Source organism: Pristis pectinata, chromosome 31 (assembly GCF_009764475.1).
Source record: "Pristis pectinata isolate sPriPec2 chromosome 31, sPriPec2.1.pri, whole genome shotgun sequence".
Classification (NCBI taxonomy): Eukaryota; Metazoa; Chordata; class Chondrichthyes; order Rhinopristiformes; family Pristidae; genus Pristis; species Pristis pectinata.
The window spans coordinates 19,988,554-20,002,218 of record NC_067435.1 but is presented as its reverse complement, the minus strand read 5'-3'; the positions used below and the strand labels follow the sequence as shown (position 1 = coordinate 20,002,218).

Below are 13,665 nucleotides of genomic sequence, written 5' to 3'. Positions count from 1 at the left end.
TTGGGCCAAATGCTGGCCAATGGGACTAGCTTAGATGGGCATCTTGGTTGGCATTGACCAGTTGGGCCGAAGGGCCTGTTGTGTCCTGTATGACTCAATGACTCTGACTCTTAAGTAATACATTGGTTTAATGTTGTAACCCCTGTTTCCAAATCCCTCCTAATGAAGAAATAAAGGGTTAAGAAACTGTGACTAACTGTAACTATACATATAGCTGATGGAAAAATAACTTGCAAGCAAGAGCAGGCAAGCTACTGACTCAAGCTAAGTGATAATTGCTGTGGCCGGGACCTTGGTGGCAGGCCAATATACCAGACGATAAGGCTGGTGGGTGTAATAAACAGACTGGAGGAAGCTTGTTTTAAACATTGAGGGTGAGACCTGTCTTTGAGTCTCTTGATTATAATTCAATTATGTTGGACAATAAGTACGATGTCTGTCTTGGGTTCTCTGAGGCCTGACCGAAACTCGTGGAGCCGAATTCATTAAGTGTGCATGATAATATCTGTATAAATTACTGTCTGCTGCTTTGGACTGCGGAGACCTATGATAAAGACTCTACATGAGAGTTTGGGGAGAATTCTCCCACAGTATACTACTAATAAACATGTTGTAACAGAATTAATCTGTGGCACTGTGTTACTTCGTAGCAGACAGGAGTGGGGACTTAAAATCGGGACAACACTATAACGTTTCCACTTCCTTTCTCTATAATCTCCTCCAGCCCTACAACCTTCCAAGATGTCAGCGGTTGTCCAGTTCTGTACCTCAAGCTGATAACTTCTGGAGTTCCTTTCTACTTCACTTTGCTGCTTAAGACTTGACTTCAGTGTGAGTCATACGGCACGGAAACAGGCCCTTCAACCTAAACTGCCCACATCGACCAAGTTGTCTACCTATGCTAGTCCCATTTGCCTGTGTTTGGCCCATCTGCCTCCAAACCTCTCCTATCCCTGTACCTGTCCAAATGTCTTTTAAACGTTGTTATTAGACCCACCTCTACAGCTTCCTCTGGCAGCTCATTCCAAATAACCCACCACACTCTGTGCAAAAACTTGCCCATCAGGTCCCTTTGAACTCTCTTCCCTCTCACCTTAAACCTATGCCCTCTAGTTTTACCCTGGGGGAAAAAAGACATTATCTATGCCCCACCTGATTTTATATATATCTCTATCAGATCACCCCTCAGCCTCCTATGCTCCAGGGGATAAAAACGTCCCAGCCTATCCAGTCTCTCCTTATAACTCAAGCCCTCCGTTCCTGATATCATCCTTGTGAATCTTTTCTGCACCCTTTCCAGCTTATTGACATCCTTCTGATGTTAGGTGACCAGAACTACGCACAATGCTCCAAGTGTGGTCTCACCAGCTTCTCATACCATGAAAGCCTAATTCTTTGTCCAAGCTTGAGGATGTCAGTTTGGAGTTAAGTATTGTCAAAGGAGTGGCAGTGAGCATTTTATGGTATTAAGTTGCTATTTAAAACAAGTTGTTGGGCGCAGAATCCAGGTGAATGTTTTGTGTGGTACCCAGGTGCACTGTGGAGAAAAAACCTGAACAAGTTTGACTTTCTGACCATGTGACCATCATAAGGAAAGTAAAACACTTGGGAGGGTTTGTTTTTGCTTCACTAATGACTGTCTCCCTCACTGAATAAATGACATCACCTATTGTGACTATTCCACTGGAGCACATGTTGGGAGTCTGAGGTGCTAGAGTTAGCATGCACTCCTGGTCAAGCAGGGAGAAGTCACCCATGATTCATGCTCTTTACACCCTGCACTCACCTGACTTGTGCTGTACTTTGACACTTGTAGTTCAATGGCTTTAACTTTGAGGAATTTGGACATCTGGTTGAGTGGTCAATGACCGTGTGTGAGTCAGTGCCTCAGAGAGAGATTGGGGAAGGAGTGCAGAACTGATGGTATGGGGGAGGGTTGTTGTTGCTCTGTTGTTTCCTTCCTCTTGCTGCCTGCTTGGCGTCAGCTGGAATAGTAAATGCTGTATCCAGCACAGGCCATTTAGCCCTTGTGCTTGTGCAGTTCTTTGAAAGTACTCCCATTTTCCTGTTCAGTTCCCGGGACCTGATGGTATTTTGTTCCCCTGAAGTTTATGTTCTTGCTCCCCTTTGAAAGCTACTACTGAATCTGCTTCCTGCCTTCCTTGTATGAGGCATGTTCCACTAGTCGTTGCACTGTGTGATCTCGGGCCATTCTACTGCACTGGGCATTACTGAGGAGTCTAATTATGATTCTTAGTGTCCATAACTTGGGTGGGTCATTTCTATATACTTTAACCTTTGAGAGCCTCTCACCCTGCCTTGTCGGATTGGCTAACTGCTCAGACTGTGGATTAACTTTGTCTTGCTGGCTGGTTCTTTTAGTCACTGGGAAAACTTACTGGGTCACAATGAGCGAAAGGGGGAAAGGAAAACATTCAGAGGCAACAGACTAACTCCTGTTCTGACTGTGTTCTCAGACTTATAGATGTTTCCATAAGATTTAAGCTGAAGGCCATTAACATTCAGACGATCATCAACCATGAAATTCCAGATTGCTACACATTTCACATTCTAGTAAGTGTTCTCTACAGACTTGTTTTTCTCTCTAACTGGGGATCTTAATGTTAAGTGTTTTTGTTTAATCAATTTTTGGAAGCCCGAGTATTTGCACTTCAGATCAATGAAGTAAGAGTGAAGGGGATAACTGGGGAGAAGGTAGGCCCACGAGGATAAAGGAGGGAACGTGCTTGGAGGCAGAGGATGTGGACGAGGTCCTGAATGAATACTTCGCCGGTATTTACCAAGAAGGACATGGAGGGTAGTGAGATCAGTGTGGAGCGAGACAATATGCTAGGGCATTTTGAGATTAAGGATCAGGTCATGTTGGATGTCCTGAGGAACATCAAGGTGGATAAGTCCCCAGGGTCTGATGGGATATACCCCAGGTTATTGAGAGAGGCAAGAGATGAGATTGCTGGGGCCTTGATCTTTGTGTCCTCTCTAGCCACAGGTGAGTTCCCGGAGTACGGCGAGGAGCTAATGTTGTCCTATTGTTTAAGTAGGGATAATCCTGGAAACCACAGACCGGTGAATCTCAGGTCAATGGTGGGGGAGCTATTGGAGAGGATCCTTGGGATAGGATTTACGAGCATTTGGAAAACCATAGCCTAATTAGGGACAGTCGGCATGGCTTTATGTGGGACAGGTCATGTCTTACTGACTTGATTGAATTTTTTGAGGAGGTGACAAAGGTGATTGATGAAGGTAGAGCTGTGGATGGTGTCTACATGGATTTTAGTGAGGTGTTTGACAAGGTCCCTCGTGGTAAGCTCGTCCAGAAGATTGAGATGCATGGGAACCATGGTGACTTGGCCATTTGATTTCAGAATTGGCTTGCCCATAGAGAGGGTAGTGGTCGATGGGATTTGTTCTGGCTGGAGGTCCGTGACTAGTGGTGTTCCACAGGGATCCGTACTGGGACCAAATGACTTGGATGAAAATGTGGGTGGGTTAGTAAGGTCGCAGATGATACAAAGGTTGGTAGCATTGTGGATAGCGTAGAAGATTGCCAAAGGATGCAGTGGGATATAGATTAGTTGCAGATATGGATGGAGAAATGGCGGAGGGAGTTTAATCCGGCAAGTGTGAGGTGTTGCACTTTGGGTTTCAAATGTAAGGGAGCAGTACACAGTTAATGGCAGGACCCTTAACAGTGTTGATGTACAGAGGGATCTTGGGGTCCAAGTCCATAGCTCCTTGAAAGTGAGTGCACAGGTTGATAAGGTGTATGGTGTACTTGACTTTAGTTGAGGCATTGAGTTCAGGGGTCAGGAAGTCACGTTGTAGCTTTATAAAACTCTGGTTAGGCCGCATCTGGAGAATGGCGTTCAATTCTGGTCAGATTATAGGAAGGATGTGGAGGCTTTGGAGAAGGTTCAGAAGAGGTTTACCAGAATACTGCCTGGATTATAGGGCATGTGCTATAAGGAGCAGATGGATAAACTTGGGTTGTTTTCTCTGGGGCAGCAGAGGCTGAGGGGAGACCTGACAGAAGTTTACAAGGTTATGAGAATGTTGCCAGGACTAGAGGGCCTGAATTACAGGGAGAGGTTGGCCAGGCTAGGTCTTTATTCCTTGGAACATAGGAGAATGAGGGGGTGACCTTATAGAGATGTTTAAGACTGAGAAGCACAGATAAGGTGGATGGTAACAGTCTTTTCCCCAGGATAGGGGAGTCCAGAACTAGGCGGCATAAATTTAGGGTGAGAGGGGAAGGACTTAAAAGGGACCTGAGGGGCAACTTTTTCACACCGAGGGTGGTGTGTATGGAACGAGCAGCCAGAGGAAGTGGTTGAGACAGGTGCAATAGTGTCATTTAAGAAGCTCTTGGATTGGTACATGGAGGGGTGGGGCTTGGAGGGACATGGGCTGAATGCAGGAAATTGGGACTAGCTGGGTGCTCAGAATGTATCTGTGCTGTGTTGCTCTGACTCTCTATGAAGGGCATCGATAGAGTAGACAGCCGGTATCTTTCTCCCAGGGTCGAAATGTCTAATACCAGAGGTGAGACGGGGTTAGTTTGCAAGTTCTTTTTACATAGTGGTGGGTGCCTGGAATGTGCTGCGAGGGGAGATGGTGGAGGCAGAGATGATAGAGGCAGTTGAGATGCTCTTAGACAGGCACATGATATGCAGAGAATGGAGAGGTATGGACGTTGTTTAAGCAGAAGGGACGAATTTAGTTGGGCTTTAATTACTAGTTCAATTAATTTGGCACAACATTGTGGGCCGAAGGGTCTGTTTCTGTGCGGTAATGTCCAATGTTCTATGAATCCATGAATTCCTGAAGGGTCCATGAACACTACTTCATTATTCCTTATTTTATTGCACTATTTATTTATTTTGTAATTTGTAGTAAATTTTATGCCTTTGCATTGTACTGCTGCTGCAAAACAACAAATTTCACGACACAAGTCAGTGATGCTAAACCTGATTCTGAATCAATCCTGACCTGATAGCTCAGGAAAAGGTGTAAATGTTCACAAAGCCTAATTATCCCTTCCCACTGCTCCACACTGACTGCCCTTTCTCTCTGCACCGCCGGCTCCCCACTGCTGGCAGCTTCCCTCGGTGCTGACAACCCCCCCCCATGACCTGCACCAACTGTGAGGACAAGGGCAGCCACCACTTCTGAGCTGCAACTAGCTAGGCTTGGAAATTGTTCTTTCATGGTTTATGAATCAAAATCCTAGAGCTCCTAACTCAATGGCACTGAGGGAGCTGCTTCACTGCCTTGGCAGTGGTTTAAGGAAGTGGCTCACTGCCATCACTAGGGACGATAAGGAAGTAAATGTTGCTCATGCCAGTGGTGTCTGTACGCTGAGCATTCATTCTTGTATATCTTGTCCCTCCTTCAAACTTCTGTGCTGCTGCTTGCAGTAGCCCCACCCATGTCTGTGGCTATGCTCCCTCTCTGATTTATCGTCGGCAGCACGTTGCCATTTTCTCTCTTGCAGTCTGGGCAGATGCGCAGCCAGGTTTGGACTGACCAATCAGATGGCTGGCGGTGGGGTAGATTCCCATTCCATAGCTGGTCCAGGCTGAGGAGAGACCCATCCCACAGCCTTCTCTCCCCCACCCCTCCCTGACCAACCACCTCCCTATTGGAGTGCATGTGTGATGACAGTCACAAACCCCACCGCTCCAGCTTTCATTGCTTGTCTTCCCCATGAACAGGAGCCGTGGGAAGGGATTTGTAGTTGGAGCTGGAAGGAGACGTGATCTGCAGGTGTGTGTGGGAGCAACAGGAGGAAAGGTGACTCTGATTTCAATTTCATTGCAGATACTGTTTGATAACAAGGCACACAGTGGCCAGATAAAGATCAGTCTGGACAACACAGTGCTCATCAATGAGTGCACGGAGCCCAGTGTTTATGGATATGGTGAGCATATACAACAGACACCCTTGTAACCAATTCTGTAAACTGGAAGTAGGTAGGCGTTTTGCCTCAAGTCTCTGGGGTGAATAAAGCAGTGAAATTAGGTTAGGAATGGTGCAGGGCTCTAGGGCTGAATAGGGTGGGACAATAGCCAGGGATATGGCCAACGTACCAGGGATATGGCCAACTTACCAGGGATATGGCCAACGTACCAGGGATATGGCCAACGTACCAGGCAGCACAATCAGATTGGAGTAAATGGGTGTATAATTGTATTTAATTTCAGCACAATGCAGGGTTATGGGAGTATGTGGGACGGTGGGATGGGTAGGGGGCAGTGGGGGTGTGGGCGGTGGCATGGGTACAGGGCCGTGGTGGGGGAGATGTGGGCGGTGGGATGGGTACGGGGCCGTGGTGGGGGGGGTGTGGGCGGTGGGATGGGTATGGGGCTGTGGTGGTGGGGGGGTGTGGGCGGTGGGATGGGTACGGGGCCGTGGCGGGGGGGTGGTGGTGGGATGGGTATGGGGCCGTCGGGGGGGAGTGGGTGGGCAGTGGGATGGGTACAGGACCGTGGGGGGGTGGTGGTGGGATGGGTACGAGGCCGTGGGGGGGGTGGGTGGGTGGTAGGATGGGTACGGGGCCGTGGTGGTGGGGGGGTGGGGTGTGGGCGGTGGGATGGGTACGGGGCGCTGGGATGGGTACGGGTCTGTGGGAAGGGGGCGCTGGGATGGGTACGGGGCCGTGGGGGAGGGGCGGTGAGATGGATATGGGGCAGTGGGGTGGGGGGGGGGGGGTGGTGGGAGTGGTGTGGGGATGCCCTGGTAGAGATACAGTGGACTGAAAAGCTGCTGTCTGTTGTGTAACCTCTCTAGTTCTCTGGCCTCAGGGCTCCTGCTCATGATGATTGAATTACCCCCATATCTATAATGAGGTTGGTTAAAGATGATTTCAGAAGTCACCGTGGACTGTGAAGTTGGGCCAGTACCTGAACCGTGGATTACTTGCCTATGTGACAGGGTGTTCTGCCCTTCTGTCATCCTGAGGAGCTGTCCTCTCCTGGGGGCAGTCCCATCGGTGATAATATGCCTAGGCCACCATTATGTGAGCTTGTGATGTCAACGAGCTAGTCAGCTGTAGAGTGCATCTTTCTCGAGGCAGCGCCTGCCCCAACATGGCAACATTTTCCAAAAGTAGCCACCAGTCTGACGCCAGGAATACTTATTCTTCTGAATGACCCAAAGCCCAGAGGGTGATCAGAATATTCCATCCTGGTTGGGATTCGGAGGCGGAAGACCCATTTAAAAAAAAACAATTTCAGGACATCCCAAAGTGGTCCAAGTCTTTGTTCTGAGTAGAATTTGAATTTAGGGATCCATATCGCAAACTCCCTCAACCAGGAAGGTAAAGCAGTAACAAGAAAATGTGGAATAAAAACACGAAATACTGGAAATACTTGGGCACCATCTGTGGAGGGAGTGACAGAGCTAATGTTTCAGTTCAATGATGTTTCGCAAGAAAAGGAGAGGTGGAGAGTAAAGGAAAGCTAGGATGGAGGCCAAGAGAGAATGGACCAGACGTCCTGGTGTTAGCCGAGGGAGGGTGATGAGACTTGTTAATGATATCTAATCATCTGGAGAAGGTGTAATGAAACAGAAGACGCTGGAGACACTCGGCAGGTCAGGCAATCCACGTGGAGAGAGGAAATACTGAGTTAAAGTTGCAGATTGACCTTGCCTCCCATCTGGCCAGTTCTGGCACATGCTGGAAAGACTGGTATCAAAAGTTGAGTTCAGTGCTGCGTCCTGAGGCCTGTGGTTTATCTGGTCAGGAGATGAGTTGCTATTTCCTGAGCTTGTATTGGGCATCGTTGGAATGTCGTCAGAGGCATAGGGCTCAGTGAAGTGGAGGACTACATTTTCAGGCTGCTGTAGTAGAGGTGTTTTGTAAACCGATCACCCAGTCAATGTTTAGTTCCTCCACTATAGAGGAGACCATAGAGTGAACACCAAGCACATACGTTAAATTGGGGGAAGGTGATTGAATCACTGCTTCAGCTGCAGGTGTGGTTCAATGCCTGGATGGTTAGAAAGGAAGAAGTGAATGGGCTGGTGTGCATTTGCTGTGGTTAGAGTCGTACAGCACAGAAACAGGCCCTTCAGCCCAACTTGCCCATGCTGACCAAGATTCTCATCCAAGTTAGTCCCATTTGCCCACATTTGGCCCATATTCCTCAACCTTTCCTATCCGTGTACCTACCGACCATTTAGTTCCAAAGTCTTCATGTCCTTCTCCACAGTAAAACAGAGGAGAGATATTGAGGATCTCACCCATCGCTTGGCGATCCAAGATGTCCAGTTTGGTCTTTGAGGAGCCTTATTCTCTCTAGTTATTTTTTTCCTTTAACATAAAATCCCTTTGGATTCTCCTTCATCTTCTCTGCCAAAGCTAACACATGCCCTATTTTTGCCCTTCTGATTTCCTTCCTGAGTATACTCCTGCATCCTGTATACTCCAGCAGGGATTCACTTGATCCCGGCTGCCCGTACCTGACCCATGCCCCTTCCATTTTCCTGACCAGAGCCTCAATATCCCTGACATGGACATTGAATTCTTCCTACTTAAGTAATCCCCCCCTTCCCCACCGTGCTTCTTCTCTTCTGCTCTTTCCTAGCCTATCTCTCTTTATTCTACCCTCTTTTCCCTTTCTCTCCTTACCTTTGACCCATCCCCTGGTGGATCTGCTCTCCCCTCCTCCCCCACACCTGCCTATCACTATCTTAGCTGCATCTACTTATCACCACCTTGTGCCCACCTCGCCTCCCCTCTTTTGTCCACCTATCACTGCTCTGCTTTTCCCTCCTATATATTGGGCTTCCCCTTTTCCTATCTTCAGTCCTGAAGAAGGGTCCTGACCTGAAACATTGACTGCCTGCTTTTCACCATGGATGCTGCCTGGCCTGCTGAGTTCCTCTAGCATCATAGGGTTTTTCAACCAGATTCCAGCATCTGCAGTCCTTTGTTTCTCAATATCCCTTGTATTCCACGGTTCCCTGCTCCTGCCAGCCTTACCCTTCACTCGAACAAGACCGTGCAGATCTGGAGCTCTCAATATCTCAATTTTAAAAGCCTCCCACTTGCCAGATATTCCTTTGTCTGCAAACAACCTCCTCTAATCAACTTCTGCAAGTTCCTGTCAAATACTGTCAAAATTTGCCTTGTCCCAATTTAGAACTTTAACTTGTGGACCAAATATATCCCTTTCCGAAACTAATATAAAACTATTAGAACCATGGACAATGGTCCCAAAATACCCCCCCAATGACACCTCAGTCACTTGTCCTGCCCTAGTTCCCATGAGTAGGTCAAGCTTTGCCTTCTCCCTAATGCCTGAGAAAACTTTCCTGCACACACTTAACAAATTCCACCCCATCTAAGTCCTTAGCACTATGGCAGTCCCAGTTACATTAGGAAAGTTTAAATCCCCGACTATGACAACCTTATTATTTTTGTAACCCTTTGCAATCTCCTGCGTACTTGTTCCTCTAATTCCCATTGACTATTAGGTGGCCTATGGTACAATCCCAACAGGGTGATCATCCTTTTATTCCTCGGGTCCACCCAGAAAGCCTCACTGGGCAATCCCTCAGTAGTTTCATCTGACTACCTCTGTTCTCCTTAGTCAGAAATGCAGCTCCCCCTCCCTTTCCATCACTTCTGTTCCACCTATAGCGCCTGTACCCCAGAACATTTAGCTGCCAGTCCTGTCCCTCTCTTCACTGTGTCTCTGTTTTGGCTATAATATCCCAGTCCAATGTAGCTATGCATCCCCTGAGTTTATCTGCCTTGCCTGTCAGGCCTCTTGTATTGAAATAGCAATTTAATCCAACAGTCTTTCCTCACTCGCTGCCATACTGCTGCCTGTCTGTCGACTGACCTTACCAGCACTGAATTGTCTCAACTTCCAGCCTCCCATCTGCCTCACTTCTGCTTTGGATCCCACTCACCCCACCAATCTAGTTGAAACCCTCCCTGGTAGCACTAGCAAATCTTCCTGCCAAGATATTGGTCCCCCTCCACTTCGGGTGCAACCCATCCCTCTTGTACAGGTCACCTCTGTCCCAGAAGAGATCCCAGTGGTCCAGTAAAAACCCAAGATGCTGCCTCCTGCACCAGCTCTTCAGCCATGCATTCATCTGCCATATCATCCTATATTTGTGCTCACTAGCACGTGGCACAGGGAGTAATCCAGAGGTTATCCTCAGTCCTGCTTTTTAACCTCTTTCCTAACTCCCTACTTTCACTCCCAGGACCTCATCCCTTTTTATACCTATGTCATTTGTGCCAACGTGCACAATGACTTCTGGCTGGTCACACTCCCCTTTGAGAATGTTCTGCAACTGCTCAGAGACATCCTCCACCCTGGCACCAGGGAGGCAACATACCATCCTGGAGTCCCTTTTGTGGCCGCAGGATCTCCTGTCTGACCCCCCACTATTGAGTCTCCTATCACTATAGTCCTTTCTCTCTTCACCCTTCCCCAATGAATCTCCGAGCCAGTCCTGGTGCCATAGACCTGGTGGCGGCTGCTGCTGCTTTCTCCAAGAAGGTATACTTGTTTTCTTGGGGAATGGCCATGGGAATCCTGCACTTTCTACCCCCTCTACCTTTCCTGGTGGTCACTCTGCAGCATGCACCTTCGGTGTGACCACCTCACTGAAACTCTTATCTAAGATGCTCTCAGTACCCTAGATGATAGGTGTGTCAGCTCCTTAATGTGGTCAGCTTGGAGCTGCAGCTGGACACACTTCCTACAAGTGTAGTCCTTGGGGACATTGGAAGCCTCCCTGATCTCCCACATCCTGCAGGACTGCTGCCCTAACCCCCATCCTGATGCTTTTTGACCTCAAACGCCACACTTGGAACTCAAACAGAGCCACTCCAGAATGGCTGCTGTGCTAGAGCCTGCCTCCCTTTTATACCTCCTCCCCTCTACTGATAAGGCTACTGGGTCTCAAAAATGAGAAGTTCTTGCCTGCCAAACAAGTTTTAAACGTGATTGCATGGAAAGATTCAGTGAGAAGGTGAGCGGGTGGTGGACGCCACAACTCCCTCTTGACTCAGTGCTTCCCCCTTGGTGCTTGAGTCTTTCCTTTGTCGGCCCAGCTCCTCCTCTCTGGACTTGCACTGCAGAAAATGTCCTCTCCATTTACAATATGGAGGTGAAAGGCTGGTGGAGGCCAATTCAGCCAGGGATTTCAAGGAAACTGTGCAGGACCTTGGGGGAAGAGGTGGGCCCTGGTGGGTCAGAGGTTTGCTGCTCGGATGAGTTAGTTTTTCAGAGCTGGCATTGGCATAGTGGATTGGAAGTCAGTTCCCTGCACTGCCAAGGTTTTATGATAAAGTTGAAGCACTTGCTGTACTGGATGCTTTATTTTTAAATAGTTCAACTAAATGGGGGACTGTCATTTAAAGAAAGATTATGTTTACCAGGTTTGTATTCACTGGAGTTTACGATGACTGGGTATCTTTAGCAAGGTCTTAGACTACGTCCTGCATGGTGGAAGGGATTAGTTGAATTAGGTGTCATTAGCTTAAGTTCTGCACAACATTGTGGGCCGAAGGGCCTGTTCCTGTGCTGTACTGTTCTATGTCAGTGGATTAGTGTGGAACGTTAGGACACGTGGGGTCCATGGTGAGCTAGCAATTGGATACAAGATTGGCTTGGTGGTAGTGGAGGGTTTTTCAGATTGGAGGCCTGTGACCAGTGGTGTGCTGCAGGGATTGGTGCTGGGTCCCCTGTTGTTTATCATATATATTAATGATTTGGATAAGAATTTGGTGGTGCGATTAGTATCTTTGCAGATGACACCAACATTGATGGTTATACTGGACAGTGAAGAAGATTCCCTAAGGTTACAACAGGATATAGATCAATTTGGCAAAGTGGGCATAGGAATGGCAGATGGAATTTAACTGGGACAAGTGCAAGGTATTGCATTTTGGGAAGTTTAAATGAGGGCAGGACATGTTACAGTTGTACAAAACGTTGGTCAGGCACAGTTGGAATATTGTTTGCAGTTCTGGTTGTCACAGTATTGGAAGGATCTGATTTAAGCTGGAATGGGTGCAGAAAGAATTCACAAGGATGTTGCCTGGACTGGAGGGCTTGAGTTATAAGGAGAGACTGGATAGGCTGCAACAGTTTTCCCTGGAGTGATGGAGGCTGAGGGGTGACCTGATAGAGGTTTATAAAATCATGAGGGGCATAGATAGGGTGAATGGTCACTGTCTTTTTCCCAGGGTAGAGGAGTCTAAAACTAGAGGGCACAGGTTTAAGGTGAAAGGGGAGAAATTTAATGCGGAACTGAGGGGCAACTTTTTTCAACAAAGGGTGGTGGGTGTATGGAGTGAGCTGCAAGAGGAACTGGTAGAGGCAGGTACAATTACATTTAAAAACAACATTTGGACAGATGCATCAATAGGAAAGGTTTAGAGGGATATGTGCCAAATGTAGGCAAATGGGACTAGCTCAGATTATCTTGGTTGAGTTGGGCCATACGTAGGGCTGGTTTCTGTGCTGTACAACTCTGTGAATCTGTGACTCAAATTAAACCTTAAATTCTGATGGAGCCAGCCAGACTGGATGTCAGAAGAAAGTTCCTTCTGTTCTGGTGTTTCCACAACCAAGGATCACAGTCTCCAGTTGAAGGGCAAGTAATTTAGGACTATATGAGAAATGTTCTCATTTAGTATGGTGAACCTGTGGTATTTGCTTGGACAGGTTAAATTGCTAAAAATTTTTCAGAAGAAGATGGATGAGGGCTGGTTCAGCTAATGAAGCCGCTGCCTCTCAGCTCCAGTGGCCTGGATTCAGTGCTGACTTCTGGAGCTTGCATGTTCTGTTTACTTCAGGTGCCCCAGTTTCTCAAAGAAGTGTGTGTTGGTTGGTTAACTGGTCACTGTAAATTGTCCTGAGTATGTAGGTGAGTGGTAGAATCTGGAGTGTTGGGAATGTGGGGAGAGTAAAATGGAATTGGTTTATTATTGTCCCGTGTACCAAGGCACAGTGAAAAACTTTTCTCGCATACCATTCATACAGATCAATTCATTACAACAGTGCATTGAGGTAAAACAATAACAGAATGCAGAATAATGTGTTACAGAGAAAGTGCAGGCAGACAATAAGGTGCAAGGTTATTAACAAGGTAGATTGTGAGGTCAAGAGTCCATCTTGTTGTACTAGGTCAATAGTCTTATAACAGCGGATAGAAGCTGTCCTTGAGCCTGGTGGTACGTGCTTTCAGGCTTTTGTATCTTCTGCCCGATGGGAGAGGGGAGAAGAGAGAATGTCTGGGGTAGAAGACAGAATGTTGGGGGTCAGAGGGGTCTTTGATTTTGCTGACTGCTTTACTGAGGCAGCAAGAAGTGTAGACAGTCCATGAAGGGGAGGCTGGTTTCTGATGTAGGTGTAGGAGTTGGTGAAAAGTTGGTGTATATGGGTAGGCATGGACTTGGTGGGCTGAAGGCCCTGTTTCCATGCTGCATGACTGAATTTTTACAAGCAAAAGGCCTTGAGGGGTGTGGGTTGAGTGTGGAGGTATGGTATCGAGGTAGATGGTCAGCCATGAACATGTTGAATGCAGGGTCGAAAGGCCTACTCCTATTTTCCATGTTTCCATGAATAAGTTCTCCACTTACTGAAATTTCCTTGGCATTACATGAACCAT

General features: G+C 47.5%; 1 protein-coding gene across 1 annotated transcript in view; it reads left to right on the top strand.

Moving 5' to 3' along the window:
• The window catches only part of mcoln1a (mucolipin TRP cation channel 1a), a 62,600-nt gene that overhangs the window by 22,267 nt on the left and 26,668 nt on the right, over window positions 1-13,665 (top strand). The window contains 2 exon segments of the mRNA XM_052042089.1: window positions 2,478-2,574; window positions 5,842-5,941. Of these exon segments, the coding sequence (XP_051898049.1) occupies window positions 2,478-2,574; window positions 5,842-5,941 (197 nt within the window).